The sequence below is a fragment of the Haliotis cracherodii genome, unplaced genomic scaffold, assembly GCF_022045235.1.
Source record: "Haliotis cracherodii isolate W230 unplaced genomic scaffold, xgHalCrac1.p SCAF_7, whole genome shotgun sequence".
NCBI lineage: Eukaryota > Metazoa > Mollusca > Gastropoda > Lepetellida > Haliotidae > Haliotis > Haliotis cracherodii.
This window is the reverse complement of record NW_027266330.1, coordinates 1,834,446-1,855,177: the sequence shown is the minus strand read 5'-3', so window position 1 is coordinate 1,855,177 and position 20,732 is coordinate 1,834,446. Positions and strand designations below refer to the sequence as shown.

Below are 20,732 nucleotides of genomic sequence, written 5' to 3'. Positions count from 1 at the left end.
GATATGCCATCGCTTCATCTAAGAAACATCACAACAAACATTGTCTCCATATCGTGTAAAGTGACATTATCAAGTATGATCTGCCATCGCTTCATCTTCTAGTTTACATCACAACTGCGCTTATATCACAACAAACACTTGGGAGAGTGCTATGGAATGACTCGTACCGCCCAGATGTGTCAGGATCCGCGATTCAAACAATTATTGTTATTCAAGGTGGTACACTTCTCTCTCATCAGGTGTTGTTCTGAAGGACATCGACAAAGCCCTCTACGTGATCTTCTTTGTCTGCATCATACAAAGGTTGCTGTGTAGCCCGGAGGTCAAGCTGTTGGACTTGTTTCAATTCGGGATACTCTCTTGAGTAACATTTCCGGTTAATCGTTAACATTTGGAACAAAAAGAATAAGTTCTCTTTCCAGTGTTGACATTTCAACACTTTGTTTCACTTTCAGCGATGAGTGGTGTCACGTCGGTACCTTTAGACAAGAAGCAACGCCTGAATGAATGTTGCAAGCCCCAAGCCACTGCGGTTTTCCGAGTTTCGTGTTGTGTTTAATTACTAATTGTCACTTTGAAAAACATAACTACATAAAATATAAACCCTGAAGTCAGTCGATTGTTTAAACAGATGAGGAACTGTATAAACTGGTGAAACCATGACGTCATATTGTGTTATTCTCACCAATGAAGCAATGTGACGTCATATTGTAATATTCTCAACAGTGGAGGAATGTGACGTCATATCAGTTCAACTGACCATTCATTATTGATAATGGCTCACGTGTAATTCATCAAATTCAGTCTTGCTATCCCATGGATAATACTGTTGAACACATAGTGGTCCGGGTGGACTGATCTTGTGTATTACAGGTATAAAGTTGCACTGATAGGGTTCTTACAGATTTAGACCATGAGGACAATCTTCATCGAGTGCATGTGACACGTGAAGTGGGGCTATTGTTTGTTTGTTTGTTATTTAACGCCACACTCAGCAATATTCCAGCTATATGACAGCGGTCTATAAAATTCGAGTCTGGACCAGACAATCCAGTGATTGACATCATTGGCATCAATCAACACATTTGGGATGCAATAACAACCAAGTCAGCGAGTCTGACCACGCGATCCCGTTAGTCGCCTCTCACAAGCATGGGTTGGTGAAGTCCTATTCTTACCCAGATCTAGGGGTGTTGTAACTTGATTGTGTGTTTTATGTTAGAATAAACAATGACATGTTTTCCACCTTGTTTCAGTTTCACTCAGATGTTGCTACGGCTTCCTTGATGTTATAAGCTTCATAATCTTTATATCTGTATTAATGGCAAAGTTGTGTTCAGCTTACCCTGAAAGTGAGTGAAAGGGATAACATTGTATTGTAGACAATTATTTGATACAGTATTCTTACCAAGCACATCTCCACATGTTGATGCGTGTTGAATGTTGAATGTTGAATGATGAGTGTACATTGTGTGACATGTCGACTTCCACATTGAAACAATAAGATAATCCATAAACCTATCCCTAAAGTAATTCAGTGTGAAACTAATAAACAACAAAGAAACGATATGCAATCAACAATTATATTACAAAATTAACAAGGTTTACATATCAATACAACTTACTGCAAAGTAATTACATTGGCTATACACAATAGAGTGGCAGTACAATATTCAATGGCAATACAATTATAATGGCAGTGGTATTAATGTTCACCTAGCCACAAAAGTGGTCAAGCTTCCAAACTAGGCCTAGGCTGGATACACAGTGAAAACACTGATCCAAGTCAGCGAGCCTGACCACCCGATCCAGGTAGTTGCCTTTTACGACAAGCATAGTCGCCTTTTACGGCAAGCATGGGTTGCTGAAGACCTATTCTATCCCGGATCTTCATGGGTAGACTCGGACTGAGATTCAGAAGGCTCACAGAGAGTGCAAAGACGCCATCAGAACAGAAACACTACTTGAAGAGAAACTACTCCCCCGTCAAAGTTCTGCCAAGGATTTCAGAAATGTGAAAGATATCAAAAGATAACACAATACAATGATGAGAAATGTTATGTAAACAATATATTGTTACGTGTTGACTTTCAAGTTAAAACAATTAGTTGACCCAGATATCAATAGTAAAACCAACAAAAAACAAAGAAATGGTATACAATTAAAACAACTGAATTATAGAATTTGCTCAGTTTACATGTCAGTATAGATTACTGCAAAGTTTTTACAATGGCAGTACAAAATTCAGTGGGACCATAAAATTCAGTACCAGTGGTAATAATATTCACCAAGCTGCAACGGTCGAAATCTTCCAAAATAGGTCCAGGCTGGATAATCTTCATACAACCGCGTCTTGATGTCATGTGAGATGTAATGTGAGATGAGAGAGGCATGCGCTGCCCCATTATACAGTCTACATCCCTTCTTGGAGGCTCTATACAGTGCTGGATGAGTCTTGCTGATTCAACATCACACTTGTCTCAAAAAAGCATGTAGATATAGTAACTTCCATACCAATATTTACATTGCATAGTACTTCATTCCTGACAACTAATCATTGTCAAAACACAATGCCATGAACTTTTATGAATCGTAGCATAAACAATACAACATTGTTTGACAATAAATTACACTGCCATGCAACAATAGTCCACTTGTACTCGCCAAGGAAGTGCCTGTGGCATCGTGCACAAATCAAAACATGCCATGATCTTTCAGAATCATGCATGATTCGCATATGTGCAAACAGTTTATCATGATTACTCATAATGCCCCGGAAACTACCTGTGCATCTGGGTCACTGCGTGCCCATGAATAACAAATTTGTCACACATTCACAGGACATGTGGGACCAAGTCAATTCAACAAGTAATTCGTTGAAGTGTTTAGCTGTGTTTAGCTGTGAAAAACAAAGCTATCTTAAAGTGAGTGGTTGTGTGCAATTGGTATGCTTGAAACCACAATTGCACAAAATGTGGTTGCTATGCATTTTGGTGTTTGATTCAGGACTTGGTACGAATAGACTGACAGCACCTGGGATCGAGCACCTTCTAGACGTCCACAAAGTAATGTCATGTTGGCATCATATCCGTCTGGTTCTCCTGGGATATTGGTTTCAGACTGCATCTTTGACATACATCCGATCAGTGCAAGACTGTAAGGAATCAATAATGACGGCTTAGCATCGACCACAAGGTCCAGCTGTACAACCAGGGTTTCTTCCACTGGAACTGCATGCCTGGCATGGTCAAGACAACATCTAACGTTCAGGTTACAGGATTGGAGGTTAATCCACTTCAGAGAGTTCTGGTTTCATTGCGACTCTTGTGTTGCTCAATGTTCAGCATTTGGTGGTGGACAAGTAATGTCCATCACAGGACCCCTCTTGTGGTCACTGATGGCAATTTGTCAGGTGGATGGTCCCATGACAAAGTTATCTGCCCTCACCATCCCGCAGACCCATGGAGGTCAAATCACTTCACAGCAGGACTATTCATGCCCTCACAATCCCGCAGACCCACGGAGGTCAAATCACTTCACAGCAGGACTATTCATGCCCTCACAATCCCGCAGACCCATGGGGGTCAAATCACTTCACATCAGGACCATTCACGCCCTCACAATCCCGCAGACCCACGGAGGTCAAATCACTTCACAGCAGGACCATTCACGCCCTCACAATCCCGCAGACCCACAGAGGTCAAATCACTTCACAGCAGGACCATTCATGCCCTCGCAATCCCGCAGACCCATGGAGGTCAAATCACTTCACAGCAGGACCATTCACGCCCTCACAATCCCGCAGACCCATGGAGGTCAAATCACTTCACAGCAGGACCATTCACGCCCTCACAATCCCGCAGACCCACGGAGGTCAAATCACTTCACAGCAGGACCATTCATGCCCTCACGTTCCCCTTCTGGTCACTGACTTCATTGGACAACAGAACATCTACACAATCCCTAGGCCTGCTGGCGCAGTCACTATCAGATGCGAGTCAAGTCAAGTGTTCACCTGAAAATAATGGGAAAATCTGATACAAGTCTAAGGAAGTGTATCACAAGACACCATTTTTGTCACTAATGCGTCAAACTTGGAAATGTCATCCACATTTCTACAATAAAACCTAGAAAGTTTTGAAGGTAGTAACCTTAATCAAACATCTTTTGAGCAAGACTTGTGTGATGTTCTCTGAAATCTTCATAGAAAGAGCATGCCTGATTGTACCTCAATAGTTGTGACTGTTTCACCATTAATATTCTGAACTTTTGACATACAGTTGACAAAGAATTATATTACCAGATGCTAAGATTTATATGCTGATCACACATTATCTATATTTACACTTGTTCAACAATTTCCTTAACTGATCATGAGAAGTACCAAAAAAACCCAAATGATAAAAGTCTCACAATGGTTATTTTCTCCTCAAAGATATAAAAAAAATATTCTCACCATGGGCCTGAAATATTAAGTCACACACAACGTCACTATGGGTAACAACATGCCTCCTTCAATGTCTGCTCAAACACTACACTCACTTCACTGAGCGCCACGTCACCAGGAGATCCATCAATTTCTGATCTCTCCTAGGTCTCGCTGTGTCGACCCCTGTCCTACCCCACTTGTTCCTGGCGTCGATGTCCACCACGTTCAGAGACAGAACAAAATTAACTGTCTCCACGTCTCCACCCCGACAGGCCCAGTGGAGGATGTTGTCACCATTACAGTCCACCAGTGACACATCAGCTCCTTCGCTCACAAGAACCTCCACCACTTCTCTGTGTCCATTCTGTGACGCTATCATCACTGGTGTTTTCAACCGCCATCCTCCTCTACTGTTGATGTCCACCACATTCAGAGACAGGACCAACTTTACTGTCTCTATGTCTCCTCCCCGAGAGGCCAAGTGAAGGGTGTTGTCACCGACATCGTCCACCAGGGACACATCAGCCCCTTCACTCACCAGGAGCTCCACCACGTCTCTGTGTCCCTTCACTGCGGCGGTCATCACTGGTGTCCTCCCATGCCGATCTCTGCAATTGAGGTCAACCTGACCTGCCACCAGGACCCCTCTGACAGCCGCCACATTTCCCCTACAGCAGGCTTCACGCAGGTCATAGGCTGCCCAGGGGTCACTACGTGCGGGAGTCGGTGTCGCTGTAACACAAAGTAAACTCTGTACACATCTCTATGTGCGGGGGTCGGTGTCGCTGTAACACAAAGTAAACTCTGTACACATCTCTATGTGCGGGGGTCGGTGTCGCTGTAACACAAAGTAAACTCTGTACACGTCAGACATCTTTATCTTACAGCTACGGTGAGGATATAAAACAGTTGATTATCTAAACAAGAGATATGGCTGACAACAACATGGTGAGTTGAGATGGGAATACATGCGACACTGTCTCCACCCACCTTGTGTATCAGGTCTTACAGTTCTAACACAGTTGTGTGTATGTCTGGAGGGTGGTTTGCCCACTACACTACATGCGACATTGTCTCCACCCACCTCGTGTATCAGGTCTTACAGTTCTAACACAGTTGTGTGTATGTCTGGAGGGTGGTGTTCCCACTACAATACATGCGACATTGTCTCCACCCACCTCGTGTATCAGGTCTTACAGTTCTAACACAGTTGTGTGTATGTCTGGAAAGTGGTTTTCCCACTACAATACATGTGACATTGTCTCCACCCACCTCGTGTATCAGGTCTTACAGTTCTAACACAGTTGTGTGTCTACAGGGTGGTTTGCCCACTACAATACATGTGACATTGTCTCCACCCACCTCGTGTATCAGGTCTTACAGTTCTAACACAGTTGTGTGTATGTCTGGAGGGTGGATTGCCCACTACAATACATGTGACATTGTCTCCACCCACCTCGTGTATCAGGTCCTAGGGGTGTCCCAGTCTTCTGTGTTTCCTCCTCTCCGCTCAAGGCTGTGGAGACAAACAGGGTGGTTAAAACAGACTGAAACTATATTTTGTATGTTTGAAGATGCAAATATTGAACATATCCTGACATTACATACACTGTATTATTCTCATGTGGATTAAATGTGTTATCATGCATGTCATGAAGGTCAATAAGGTGCATATCAACCTGCTCATTGCAGAGGTTGTTTCAGATGATGGGCAGAGCTTTTTCATACATCTTTGTTGTTGTTTGCCCTGTTTTACTGGCAATATTCCAGCTGTGCGAAGGCTGTCTGTAAATAATCGGACCAGACACTCCAGGGATTGACATCGATCCACTCAACTGGGATATGATGACATGACTACTGTTAGTCGTGCCCACTGTACACACTATTCTCCAACCTACCGTGTATGTCAGACTCTAGTGTGGTACAAGGGCTCAGTGCTTCCATCTCGCACAAGGTTGGTACACAGAATATGTTCTGTAGAAAACTACAGCAGTGTATGGTCATCAGTTTGGCATGGAAACAACAACAGCATAAGTCGTAAACCGATCTGGATATGTACAGGGTACATGGAGGAATCAGTTGACAACAAATGTATCTGACCAACATTGTTTCAAACAAGTCTGGAATATATGTCCGCAGTTGAGTTAGCAAAACTCGTCGCAGATGACGAACATGAACTGAGTTACTTCCCTTTGCCCAATACATTTGGATAAACATCGGTTCATTTCAACTCAACGATACATGTTTGAGATTTGCAAGTTACCTACGATGTGTTCCGAGTGATTTCTTAGAGGGCTAACAAAGAGATGAAAGCACCTCTATTGTTACTAGAAGCATACATAGAGGTTATCACGCGAGTGTGTTTGGGGATTGTAAATATCCTGCATTAGGAATAAACATTGTATTTAGCGAGCCTTGGCGAGCTAAATACATAGTGTTTATTCCTAATACAGGATATTTACCATCCCCGAACACACAAGCGTGATAACCTCTTTATCATATAATGTCATTCTTTAATTCTGTGCTTGAAAATAGCTCTCCCTCTCTCACAAACATTACCGAAACATTGCGATTTTTTCTGGAATGCGCGCATTAATATTTATTACGTCACAGGGTAAGTGATGTGTCAGTCGGACTGTGACAGTAGCCAATATAGCTCCAACTAAAATCTGTTTCTTATACAGTGGCGAAGCAACATATACGCAAAACAACAATTGTTTTAACTTGCATTTCGCGGCAATCCATCGGTCTGTCCGCTAGAGTAACTGCCCTTTGTCAAAGGGAAGCTACTCAAACCCTAGTCTTTGAGACGTCACTGCCACGTTCAGACTTTGTTGACAGTCGGTCTGTCCTATCATAACGTCAAGTACAGTCAGATGTACACAGAGCGACAAAACGAAACAAGGTAACAACTCAAACATATTTCGGCCTAATCCAACTATTTCAATTTGTGGAAAAGGTTTCAAGCCGCAGAGGTCGACAAGCACAGATATGGCTACTGATCCCGCTTGGCTGGGCCTTGTGCCCTCGCAAAATTGTTTCGAAATTTATATCTCCAAAGTTGCCAAAAGTTATAAAATGCCTTAGCTACGTCACAGTTAGACACTGATTTTCAGTATATTAGACTGTTCTTTTAATAAAGATAGCAATTATCCCTTTAGTTTATCCAGATTCCCGATGGTTAATTCTGACTCGATCGCCGAATGACAAGGGCGATGCCATGTTGTTTGTAAACAGTGAAAGTAGTCCCTACGTGACCTTTGATATTTGCATCTCTATCCGCATATGACCCCAACGGATATCGTTTTTATCCGTTGGCTTTATCCTGCCCTGAAACCTACCCATTATATGATAAACACATATATTGGAGTATGGTATTATTGTTTGTGATGTTATTGTGTCAATGGATGGCAATAAGGGATTCCATTTGTGGCCCGCGGCTTCTATATTGCCAATGTTGAATCAGTGATTCCCAGGGATTTCAAGATTTATAAATATGGTAATGGCATAAAGTAAGTCTTATCAAACATGGATAACATCAGGACAATGTCCCAGTGCTGTTTGTCTTCTACATGCATGTTGTACAGTACCTCCACCGTGGTCTGAGTCCCGGGGTGTTTCTGGGCTCCCTGGCTCCTTCTCTGTGTCAGGGGCTGAAAATAACAAAACAGTCTACTTGAATAACTGTAATGTGTTGATTGTTTTGACTGGCATTTCTGTCCACCCATTACCGATGCATGCTGCATAGACAGGGAGAGGCATTTCAAGATTCCAATGTAGCCGAACATGACCTATACGGAGGGGGCTCATGTAAACAAGATTTGGTTCAATGCGTATATATATATAAATATAAGTTCTGGCAGATTGATTGATTGATTGATTGAGTATGGTTTTACGACGCTTTTAGCAATATTCCAGCAATATCACAGCGGGGGACACCAGAAATGGGCTTCACACATTGTACCCATGTCGGAAATCGAACATGGGTCTTTGGCGTGACGAGCGAACGCTTCAACCACAAGGCTACCCGACCGCCCCAGTTCTGGCAGAACTCTTACTAACAACATTTGTTTCTTTGGAGGTGCACATTGCACAATGTTTTGGTTCCTGTCACACTGACATTTGTTCCGTCATACCGGAACTTTCACATACATATGTCCCATGTTGTGAAACTGTCAAGTGTCTAACAGAGGGTTTTTTTGATAGGAATAAATGAAAAAATGGGGCTTGGTTATTGTCTATTGTGTTGTTATTTTGTTTTTTCTTTTGGGGGAGAGAAAAAAAGGATACATGGTTAAAGTGATATAACGACTTGATTTATTCCCCTCCAAGGCGGGATACATAGTATTTTATCAAGATCACGTGGACCAATCAGATCTCATCATTGTGACATGGAGGTAGGATATAATGACTTATACCTAACCCTTAAGTCACTTAGTGGAATCATGTGACTGACCCCAATTCTATTTGCTGTTCAGCAAATTTGATTTTAATAACTTGGCTTACATATTTCATTTTAAAACCTTATCAGTGAATGAAATCAGAATTCAAATGATGATTAACATCAAAATATAAAAAAACATTGCATGTTTTAATGTGATTTGTTAAAGGTATTGTGATGTTGTAGATATACAGAAAGACAAACAGAGTGAATGAGCACAAGAAGCCAAAGGGTTATCTCCCTTGCCCTACTGGAATACTTTGAAGCTTTGTTGATTCTCTCTCAAAGATGCATTACTCGTATATCATAGTGCTGGCTTACATACAGCTACTTTGGAAAACAACGGGCCATTGAAAAAGCACCACAACAATATTTAGAGGTCACCGCGAAAAGTGAAAGACAGGAACATCATGAACTCAGAAATTTCCCTCACCTTTCTGTTTTTGTCTTAATGATTCAAAACACTTTAGAAAATGTATTTGATGGTCTCTGACCCACACACATGCATCACCACTCAAATCGTTCCGTAACTTACAAGACATCTTGTCCCACTAATGGACAGTTTGGCAAGGACTAAAGGATCAGTGCCATTTCTAACACTGTAAAGAGTGTTTAGTAACATCACAATACCTGGGGATGCAACAATGTTTCACTGTTTGAATCATTACATTGAGCCAACTTGCAGACAGCATGTCACAAAACACTCTCAGTTCTATTCTGGTGAGAAATACCAAGCTCATGGTGGCAGTGGTTGACATTCTTCAGTCTAACAGTGGGATCCCCAATCACTGATACGATAGGTGTCTCGACATGTGCATGTGATGGAGAACAGCCTGGAATGCCTATCGCCCTATACGATAGGTGTCTCGACATGTGCATGTGATGGAGAACAGCCTGGAATGCCTATCACCCTATATGATAGGTGTCTCGACATGTGCATGTGATGGAGAACAGCCTGGAATGCCTATCGCCCTATATGATAGGTGTCTCGACATGTGCATGTGATGGAGAACAGCCTGGAATGCCTATCGCCCTATATAATAGGTGTCTCGACATGTGCATGTGATGGAGAACAGCCTGGAATGCCTATCGCCCTATATGATAGGTGTCTCGACATGAGCATGTCATGGAGAACAGACTGGAATGCCTATCACCCTGCCTTGAACCCCAACATCTATAACGGGGAGTCCCCAGAACTAAAAAATACAGACCCAAGTAAATCCCTTGGTTACCAATCAGAGCTCCAGATAAGCTGCGTATCTGCGTAAAATATGCATCAGAAATGCATAAATACGCAGTAAAATTAAATCCAAGCGTATCAAATACGCAACAAACATTACAGATATGCAACAAAAATAAAAACTTGTGCGTATCATCAAAATATTATGAAGTAGCCCTGCGTATTTGATTAGCAAATCAGCAACTTATTTTGAAATTATACGGGCATTCCGTCAACCTTGCCCAACTCCACAATGACAGTCACATCATGATCATTTGCCATCACACTTTCTTGTGGAAGTATCATTGTATTTTTGAGTCCTATAAAGCTCTCGAACCCACACGACACCAGTTTGCAGGGACTAGATGAATAGTGTTTTTAAATATTTAACTTAAATACCCACATGTGTAAAAACTAGTGGGTAACAGAAATTTGAATACCCAGATAGAATTACAGATAGCAAAAGATTTTAAAATGCACACAACACCAAAAGCTTATCTGGAGCTCTGCCAATACCCACATGATAGAAAACTTGACAACAGATGTAGTTTAGATATTAACTATTTCCTGAATACTTACCCCACACAGATCTGAAACGGAATAGCAAACAGTAACTGGTTGAGTAACTAACAATCATGAAATTATCTTTAATCAATACTTGAAATTTATTTTCTCGTATGACTTGATCAATGTTTACTGCCTTTTATGATGAACCTGATAAATAGAGAATCTGGCCCGAGTGTCTTCTGATATTAAATAGAGTCAACACGAGTTGATAAAAGTGGAAAAACTCGGAAGCTTGCAGAGGAGTTTTTCCACTTTTATTTTATTCATCATCCAAACATCATTCTTCCAACTTTTTCAGTTTGTGACAGTTATAAGCAGCATCTTAAATGTAAGAAGTACTGCTAACAGCTTCAGCAGCAGACCATTAGTGATGTTATTTGATTGTGACGTCATGGTAACCAATGACAACACAATGGTCTGCAAAGCATTGTGATGCAATTTCATTGCAGCGATATCTACAATGTAGATATTGCTTGATCACACCCTAGGAGATCTCCTATGGGAGCCAGTTTTGGATGACAATTAAGGGTGTTTTTTTCGATAGTTGTTCATATTGTGGATAAAATAGTAATAAATTGTACGAAACAATGTGACCCCTATGAACTAATAACTACATCCAGTAAATGGTTAATGTAGTGAAATAGTGAAAATATATAGTTATTGTATCACTGATTGCAACTTCTTGGCTATTCATGTTTAAGTGAAATAGAATTATACCTTCTTCGCCGTCTGTATACAGACACAGTGATGATGATGATGATGATGATGATGGGTATGGCGAACACAGGTACAAGTATAGCAGCCAGTGGAGTTGAGGTAGTTTCTGGTGTTGAGGTGGTTTCTGGAGTTGAGGTGGTTTCTGGAGTTGAGGTGGTTTCCGGTGATGTCTGGTCTTCACTGTGATTGGGACCACTTTCTGTAAAATAATACTTCCATATCAATGGTGTAGATTTTGCTAGAGCTTTGAAAAAAAAATGTGTCTTGAGAAAGTGCAGCGATAATTTTAGTCCACTAGTCCTTATGTTTGTTTGTTTGTTGTTTAACGATGCACTCAGCAATATTCCAGCTATATGACAGTGGTCCGTAAATAAAAAAGGCAATGACATGCATCAACCAAGTCAGGGAGCCTGACCAAACGGTCCTGTTAGTAGCCTCTTACGACAAGCATAGTCGCCTTTTACGGCAAGCATAGGTTGCTGAAGATCTATTCAACCCCAGATGTCCACGGGTCTAGTCCTTAAAATGAGAACATATAGCAAAACCCTTCACAGGGCAAATTTCTACCAGTCCTTATGATACCGAAACTACTGGGCAGTTGGGCAAGGACTACAGGACGAGAGCCAATTTGTATCGCTGAAAGTGTCACCACACTCATAACTGGGTATCTTGAAGCTTGTGGCCTTGACTTGTTGACCTCATGACCTCTGACATGTGACATGAAACTATCATTGTCCAAACATTCACACTGTCCTCTTTCTAAAATCAGGTTAGTGCCTACAGGTAACATGACTCTACATTGAAAGCACAACATGTTTATTTCCAATGCTTATTCAGAATTTTTACCAATGATTTTTTAATTAATGAAAATTTTTTCTGAGAATGATTATTTCTTACTGGAGTGTGTGTTTTTGTTTGATGTCACATTTCGCATTGTCCCAGTTGTATGACTTTAAATACACAAGTTTCCACCACAGAGATGCAATCAGAGTCCTCCGATCACTGATTAACCTGATGAATATTTTAACACTGTGAACTGAAAGCATGCCTGATGTCACTGGTCAGCATAGTGTCGCTGCAGCATGCCTGATGTCGCTGTCAACAATTAGCTCTGTGATATCTTTTGAAACTAAATAATTTGTGAAAAAAAGGTAAAAGTCATAAGTTGGTGGAACACAAGCGTAATAGCAAACTACTGGGCTCAAGACAATCAGCAAGCAGGCAACCTCGTGATTGATATAAAGAAATAACATTCCACACCATCAGGCACGATAACATGCAATGACAGATGGTAATACGGGATTGGTGCGTGATGCAATGACATGGTAATACAGGATTGGTGCATGATGCAATGACACATGGTAATACGGGATCGGTGCATGATGCAATGACAGATGGTAATACGGGATTGGTGCAGGATGCAATGACAGATGGTAATACGGGATTGGTGCATGATGCAATGACAGATGGTAATACGGGATTGGTGCATGATGCAATGACAGATGGTAATATGGGATTGGGGCATGATCCAATGACAGATGGTAATACGGGATTGGTGCATGATGCAATGACAGATGGTAATACGGGATTGGTGCAGGATGCAATGACAGATGGTAATACGGGATTGGTGCATGATGCAATGACAGATGGTAGTACGGGATCGGTGCATGATGCAATGACAGATGGTAATACGGGATTGGTGCATGATGCAATGACACATGGTAATACAGGATCGGTGCATGATGCAATGACAGATGGTAATACGGGATTGGTGCATGATGCAATGACAGATGGTAATACGGGATTGGTGCATGATGCAATGACAGATGGTAATACGGGATTGGTGCACGATGCAATGACAGATGGTAATACGGGATCGGTGCATGTTGCAATGACAGATGATAATACGGGATCGGTGCATGTTGCAATGACAGATGGTAATACGGGATTGGTGCATGATGCAATGACAGATGGTAATACAGGATCGGTGCATGATGCAATGACAGATGGTAATACGGGATTGGTGCATGATGCAATGACAGATGATAAAACGGGATTGGTGCATGATGCAATGACACATGGTAATACAGGATCGGTGCATGATGCAATGACAGATGGTAATACGGGATTGGTGCATGATGCAATGACAGATGGTAATACGGGATTGGTGCATGATGCAATGACAGATGGTAATACGGGATCGGTGCATGTTGCAATGACAGATGGTAATACGGGATTGGTGCATGATGCAATGACAGATGGTAATACGGGATTGGTGCATGATGCAATGACAGATGATAAAACGGGATTGGTGCATGATGCAATGACACATGGTAATACAGGATCGGTGCATGATGCAATGACAGATGATAATACAGGATTGGTGCATGATGCAATGACAGATGGTAATACGGGATCGGTGCATGATGCAATGACAGATGGTAATACGGGATTGGTGCATGATGCAATGACACATGGTAATAGGGGATCGGTGCATGATGCAATGACAGATGGTAATATGGGATTGGTGCGTGATGCAATGACAGATGGTAATACGGGATCGGTGCATGATGCAATGACAGATGGTAATACGGGATTGGTGCATGATGCAATGACAGATGGTAATACGGGATTGGTGCATGATGCAATGACACATGGTAAGACGGGATTGGTGCATGATGCAATGACAAATGGTAATACGGGATTGGTGCATGATGCAATGACACATGGTAAGACGGGATTGGTGCATGATGCAATGACAGATGGTAATACGGGATCGGTGCATGATCTCCGACACTGTTAACCAGTGACCAGGGTTGACCACGTGATCCACTCAGTTGTCTCTGATGACCCGCATATGTTGATGGGGACATAAACCCATAATCCCCGAGAGGTTAATTAATAAGGTTATTAACTTTCAATAAAACGAAAAGAAATCAGAAAATTCATTCAACTGAAATTTACTAATTTTTACGTGTTGATTCCCAAATTGAAACAAAGGTTGACTCAGAAATCACTACAAACTAAATTGAGAATGTAGTAAATTACCATACCAGATCAATGAACATTCAACAACTTTTACTGAAATACACAGGATTAGGTTTACAATCATTAAAACTTATACACCGAGTCAAAACGTGGCAGTAGCAGCATACAATAACAGGCCCCATTACATACGTCAGTGCACTCACGAATGTCAAGTATTTGTACAGCTGAGTCTTGAGTGAGGCACGCGCTCCAGGACAGAATCCCGGAAACAGTGTGGGCACACGCAGACAAGTTGGTGTCCCAGGTATCCTCTCCACACAGTCACCCTCGTCCCGTTCTTATATAGGTAGAGCCAGCCTTCTACAAACAGTAACCACGGCAAGCTCCTGACTGAAGTATTTTGCACCAGTGTGAACAACCAAGGGAGGTCACTCTAACGTGTGGTGCCGAGATATATTGCATGATCGCCTTAATCAAATTGTCACTTGCATTAATCAGAAATAAAGTTACAATATACACTGCCACATAAAACTTGCCTTACAAATTCATTAAAATTACTTACATGTCCATGAAATACAGACAACGATGTCTGTTCACTTTTACAAATAATTTCTTGTTGTAAGTAATTCAATGTTGTGTTCCATGATCAAGAGTATGTGTTTATTGGCTAACTGACAGCTCTGTGGTTTAGTACTAAAATCTTTTGTTTGCTTTATTAAATTCCCTAACTATATAATCCACTATCCTGAGAATGTTCATGTTAATATTTTTGTGCAATTCTGGTTTTTATACTTTGTTGACACATATCTTGTGGTTCTGTTTCAACACGCAGTGGAATGACGTTAGCACTCAGTAATGGATACATGTACTAACTTTTTTCACAAGGGCTAGACTCCTAATGAACACATTTTCCCCTGGGTCCTGTCAAAGAGAATCTGTTCCTGTAGCGACATTGTTCCATTGCACGCTATATTCTCGAGATGAATTACTCCCATGTGCATAATGTGTAATGATTCTATGTAAATTCAGACCAATAATAACTTTCCCATGTGCTGCATGTAACCATAGGAAACATAATGATGTAATGTGACAAAATGGAAGATTGTGAATTGTTTGCACTTTTGAGAGACCATGTATCATGCAGACACCCCAACACCATGGCAAACATCCCAACACTTGAGTGAGTGAGTGAGTGAGCGAGAGAGAGTTTGTGAGTGAATGAGTGAGTGAGAGTGATCTTATGATGTTTTTAGCAACATTCCAGCAATATCAAGGCGGTGGACACTGAAAAATGGACTTCACACATTTTACCCATGAGGGGAATCGAAACCTGGTCTTTGGAGTGACGAGACAACGCTTTAACCACTAGGCTACCAGACCACCGCCCCCCCCCCACCCCTCCCCAGCATGACTAGTACATACCATGGTGGATTTCACAGAAATGCCCTGTGTTGTTGACTAGTACATACCATGGTGGATCTCACAGAAATGCCCTGTGTTGTTTCCCTTACATCCCAGAGTACATTGACCAGTCTGCTGACTACAGATGAGTCTCCGACAGTTCCTGCTACAGGACAGGAGACACTGGCCGCCGAACCATCCCACCACGCATCCCTCAGAACATCTACCACTGTGTCTGTCACAGTGCACATCCTGGCCGGAATGGGGGAAACAGGAACGGCTGCAGTTCAGTTGACAGTCTTCTCCATATTTGCCCACGGGACATTCCTGGCCCAATACGCCCACACCTGAAAAGACAAGGGTTTATTGGTGTGTACAGTTTTTGACCCCGAGGAATGATGTCAGCTTCGTCTGCTTGCCTGCCATTTTGATAGCAGTACACATGGTTATGAACTCGTTCAGAAAATGTTGATGAAATACATCAGTAACAGTAGGAGAAACTGATGTCACGAGATATTCTTAGTGGTATGCAAAGAACATGTGTTTATAGAATTTTCTCCCTTAGGAAGGAAAACGTTTTGTGAACGATTTGTTGTAATGAACGCCCATGGTGGAGAATTGGGAAAACTGCAATGTTTCCATGTAAATGATGAGGAACCATTGTGTTCACGGAGTCTACGATGTAGATGTTGATAACAATGACCAAAATACAATCTGAATGAACCGAAACAAACTTCCAATTCAGCCAAAGTTAGTTTTAGAAAACTATTGTTTCCCTCGTGCGTTAGGTATACAGACTAATTTAAAGATGGCTGAACAAAGTTTTATCACTATGTCAAAGACAGAGAATAAGAGTTGAATTTTTTCAAACAATATATTTTCGGAGAATGGCAACATTCTTTTAAAGACAATGTAAAATAAATTTAGATAGCGTGTATTACCCAATCTCTCAAGTATGACATATTATCAACCATATGGGCAATGGGCCAATGGCATAATCACATTTCTTGAATAAACTTCTTCAACAACAACTAACAACAACTGCTACGTAAGTTCAAGCACATTATACTCTTTATCAAAAGTAGGGGATCATGAAACATAAATGTCATTATCACCCACGTGGTGAAGATAAAGGTGGTAAGATACTAGATCTGTACGTCACACACGTGTTGTACAAGGCTGACCTTGTTTTATTTGTATTGATTGGATAACAGTGACCTCTGTCACACCCAGACTACTTTTTTCATTCACAATAAATCGCGAGATCATTCGTCATTCATTTCGCAAATACAAGGCAGAACTGATGCAATCTCCTGTTTTATTAAACCAAACAAGATAGTCACAGGCATCAATTTCGGTGTGCATTCTGCATAAGTTATGCATAGAGCTTCTACAGATATTATATAATCGAGTGATATCCATTTACAATGTATGACTACTGATCAATAGATCCAGGGTCCCCATGAGCATGAGGCATGCGACCACTCATTTCGTAAAACTGGTATCTAACGAGAATGAGTCTAGTATTCTCTATATACCAGACATGAGAACAAAGATAAGTGTTGATGACAAACATCCTATGCAGTAAGATTTATGTCTGTAAAACTTGCTGACATCACTTCCACTGAGCGAACCCCACTCCATATTGTGCAAGGAAGGGTCAGTGGTCAGTACTATCGGGTCAACGTACATACTGACACCCTTTGTTGTCACATTTGCAAGGTGTGTGGGTCAAGGTTTCCTCTTTCAGGACGACAACGCCCATGCTCACCGTGCACAAGTTGTCATTGCTCACCCCCGGCAGTACAACATCCATGGAGTGCATAACTAGCAATAACATTTCCCCCACTGAACACATCTGGGGCATTAAAAACATCAACTTTGAAATTTCTCATCGATCTTCCACGATCCTTGGCGGTCATAACATCTGCTGTGATACTTCACTCCTGGCTATAGGTTCCCAATACATTCATTATTATCAATCAACTATTACTATCAACTAATATCTCTTACAATTTTGGAAATTTTAAGTTATTTCCGCGCATCCTCTACTTTTTTGTAAGAGTATATAACTTAAACAGTGTGCATTAATTGTACACCTCTGAGTTTAAGGACACCTGACAAGCCATTGAACCGTTTCCTTTAGACGTGTGACCCACCTGGAGAAGATGGACCTTATGGGTGCCAGGATACATTTGTGCTGACTTCATAAAGATGCTGTAGTTTTAAGAAATAATGAAAAGTCAAAATGTAATTCTTCACCCATAAGGTCCCTTATCTCATGGTTGGTCACATGTGTCTTCACAAGCGGTGTTAAAGGGGCACTGATTTAAAGCAATTCCCCGGGACTGGTTGTTGTTTTATCCCCGTGAGTACCTGGATGATGCGCAACACAACTGAGCGTGACAAGAGACTGGGCTACTGTCTGTAAGGACAGCAAAATAAACTTGGGACAATATTTGTTTTACCCATTTTTGAACACTGATTGGTTAACAGTGATCTATAAAGATTTCGACAAAGGGTGCATGTTAATTAATTTCTTCAGCCTAAACAAAAAAAAAAGAATGGCGGAGCTCATTGGTTGTCGTCATTTGGAAACACCCAACGTTATAGTTTAAAAAGAAAATATCCAAGCAGTGAAAGCATTTTCGGATTTCGGATTGCTCAATTACCAAGCAAGTAACTTATCAAAACTCACCATTACCGATGCTACCCACAAAGATACCTACATTTCCTAATTATTTCCAAAATTGTATTTCATTTTTTTGATCAATGTGACCATAACCCTTATACTATCAATAAAAGTGACAAATGCGCTTACGAATTGCGCAGCACAGGTTGCAAACTAGTCTAGGTTTCTTCAATATCATCCGGGTACTCACGGGAAAAAACAATAACAAAGGCAGCAACCAGTCCCGGGGAATTGCTTTAGATCAGTGCCCCTTTAAGGACACAAACTACCTGTGGCTGTTGGTATTGGAGTCACTCAACATAAACGTACCCAGCAGTATCAACAGCAGGCCCCTGTCCAACATGGTCTATGTCAGCATCACCCCTCTGGAAAATATGAGAAACAAACGTGTCAGGCTCCGAGGTGAGTCAAACTACCCTCCCCCCCCCCCCCCCCCCCCTCCACACACACACACAAATAAATGAATAAATGATCCGTCACCAACAGACATAAATTTGATTGTTCTATTTTTCACTCACCAACTTTTAGATCGCTTGTAACAGCGGAGGAGTCGGACACGGCAGGAAGTAACGTGGTTGGCGTTAATGATGAGCACAAGCCCCATTTTTTGTGGTGAAAGCTGGAAAAAACAAAGAAGCATGTGATACAATCATGCAAGTTCTGCACACAATGAAAATAAGAACTAATACAGTACACCCCATCAACACTGATATTAAGTAACTACTACTCACAACATACAGTGATTAATGAACTTTTACCAGAAGGATATCCATATAATTGATGGAGTAATATATTAATATGTATTTAAAACATGATAAGTTTTCATTATATATATATGTTCTGGCATAACTTTTTTACGTGTTGAAAACATTGTGATTTAAGTAATGAAATAGTTTCGCCCATGTTATAGGCAACCATGATGTTCAATAACATTGTGAATAGTTGTAAAACATTTCTAAACATTTCTATGGTCTCTGCTAAAACGTAAATAAATGTTTTCACGAAAATGTTTTTGAAAAACTACAATGAAACCTTTTGAAATTATTTTGAAAAAGTTCAAGTTATGTGTTAGTCCATACATCCCGGGCTAAGATAGTCAACATATGCACGCTTCTTCAGAAGCCATAACCTCTGCTCTACGGCAGACATCAGTCCCAGTCACATATTTCATTACCGACAATGCACTGACTGTGCCAACGCCAAAAACATGTGTTTTGTTCTTCCCCCTCAAACTAGGCTGTTGGCGTATAACATAATCCCTAGAGTTCTCTCCCTTGAATGAACATTCAAGCTCCTCACAGCGATAGCCTGTTCGCGGAGCTCTCTATACTTTCGCTGCCAAGCTCTTTCCCAGCGCGTGACACCTTCGTTACACTCCAGGTAACATAATAGAGAGCTCCGCGAACGGGCTATCGCTGTGAGGAGCTGGTATCGCTGCCACCAGTCAACAAAACTCCCCACTGGGATAGGTGGCCCCAACAAGGCTTGGAGTTGAACTCGCAACCAAATGACCGTTATGTAATTGTTTATAAACAAATGACGACTGTCGTGACGCCAAATACACTTACCCCTGCTAAATTACTTTCTTTGTTTGTCAATTTGAATTTCTATTTCATTAAGACTATCATGTTATTGATATAGTAAGAATGTAAAGGAGAAGTTGGTTGATTTTCCATTAGTCTGCAATCTCGAACCAATCTGATTATACAAACAACAAAGTAAATTCATCTGGAAAACATGGTCAGTCGTATACCTTTTCAAAATTCACTATCATGGGATTCCCAAAGACATAAACAAAAGTATGAAAGTTACTACATTTGGGGTTAGAGGCCAAATTTCAAGATTCTTGTAATGGGGGGCAACTAGCAATATCACGTGACGGTAACAAGATGACTCGTCTGGCTCGGCGATGCATCATGACTGTTAATTAAAGTCCGTGAATTTGATTTACCGATAGAAAATCCCGATGTCATATTTGACGTCAAAACAAAATTGACGGAAGCGGTAGAGATTAACTCAAACGCTGACTGTTTCAAAGATCGTGTTACAATAACAACGGCAGTTTGCATTATATACTCGCCAACAAAAAAACCGCGAATACCATACATGTTGGCAGAGACCATAAAACAGATTTTATTGTCTCTGATGTTGGTTAATATACGAAGAATTACTCAGATTCAAAAGATATTATATTCGTTCGATGCACAAACGAGCACACTGGTATGTTGTGTGAACCGACGCTCATGAACGCATCACATATGACGTCATCGATCCATGA

General features: G+C 41.2%; 1 protein-coding gene across 1 annotated transcript; it reads right to left on the bottom strand.

Moving 5' to 3' along the window:
- Positions 1-1,656: 1,656 nt before the first annotated feature.
- On the bottom strand, positions 1,657-18,819 carry LOC139448335 (kinase D-interacting substrate of 220 kDa-like). The gene is made up of 9 exons (XM_071229880.1): positions 18,764-18,819; positions 15,831-16,109; positions 11,374-11,572; positions 10,669-10,679; positions 8,020-8,082; positions 6,328-6,384; positions 5,886-5,945; positions 4,543-5,161; positions 1,657-4,015 (listed from the first exon to the last, which is right to left on the bottom strand). Exons 1-9 carry the CDS (start codon positions 18,795-18,797, stop codon positions 4,012-4,014), a joined length of 1,326 nt encoding a protein of 441 aa, XP_071085981.1. The 5' UTR covers positions 18,798-18,819; the 3' UTR covers positions 1,657-4,011.
- Between the last annotated feature and the right edge of the window lie 1,913 nt (positions 18,820-20,732).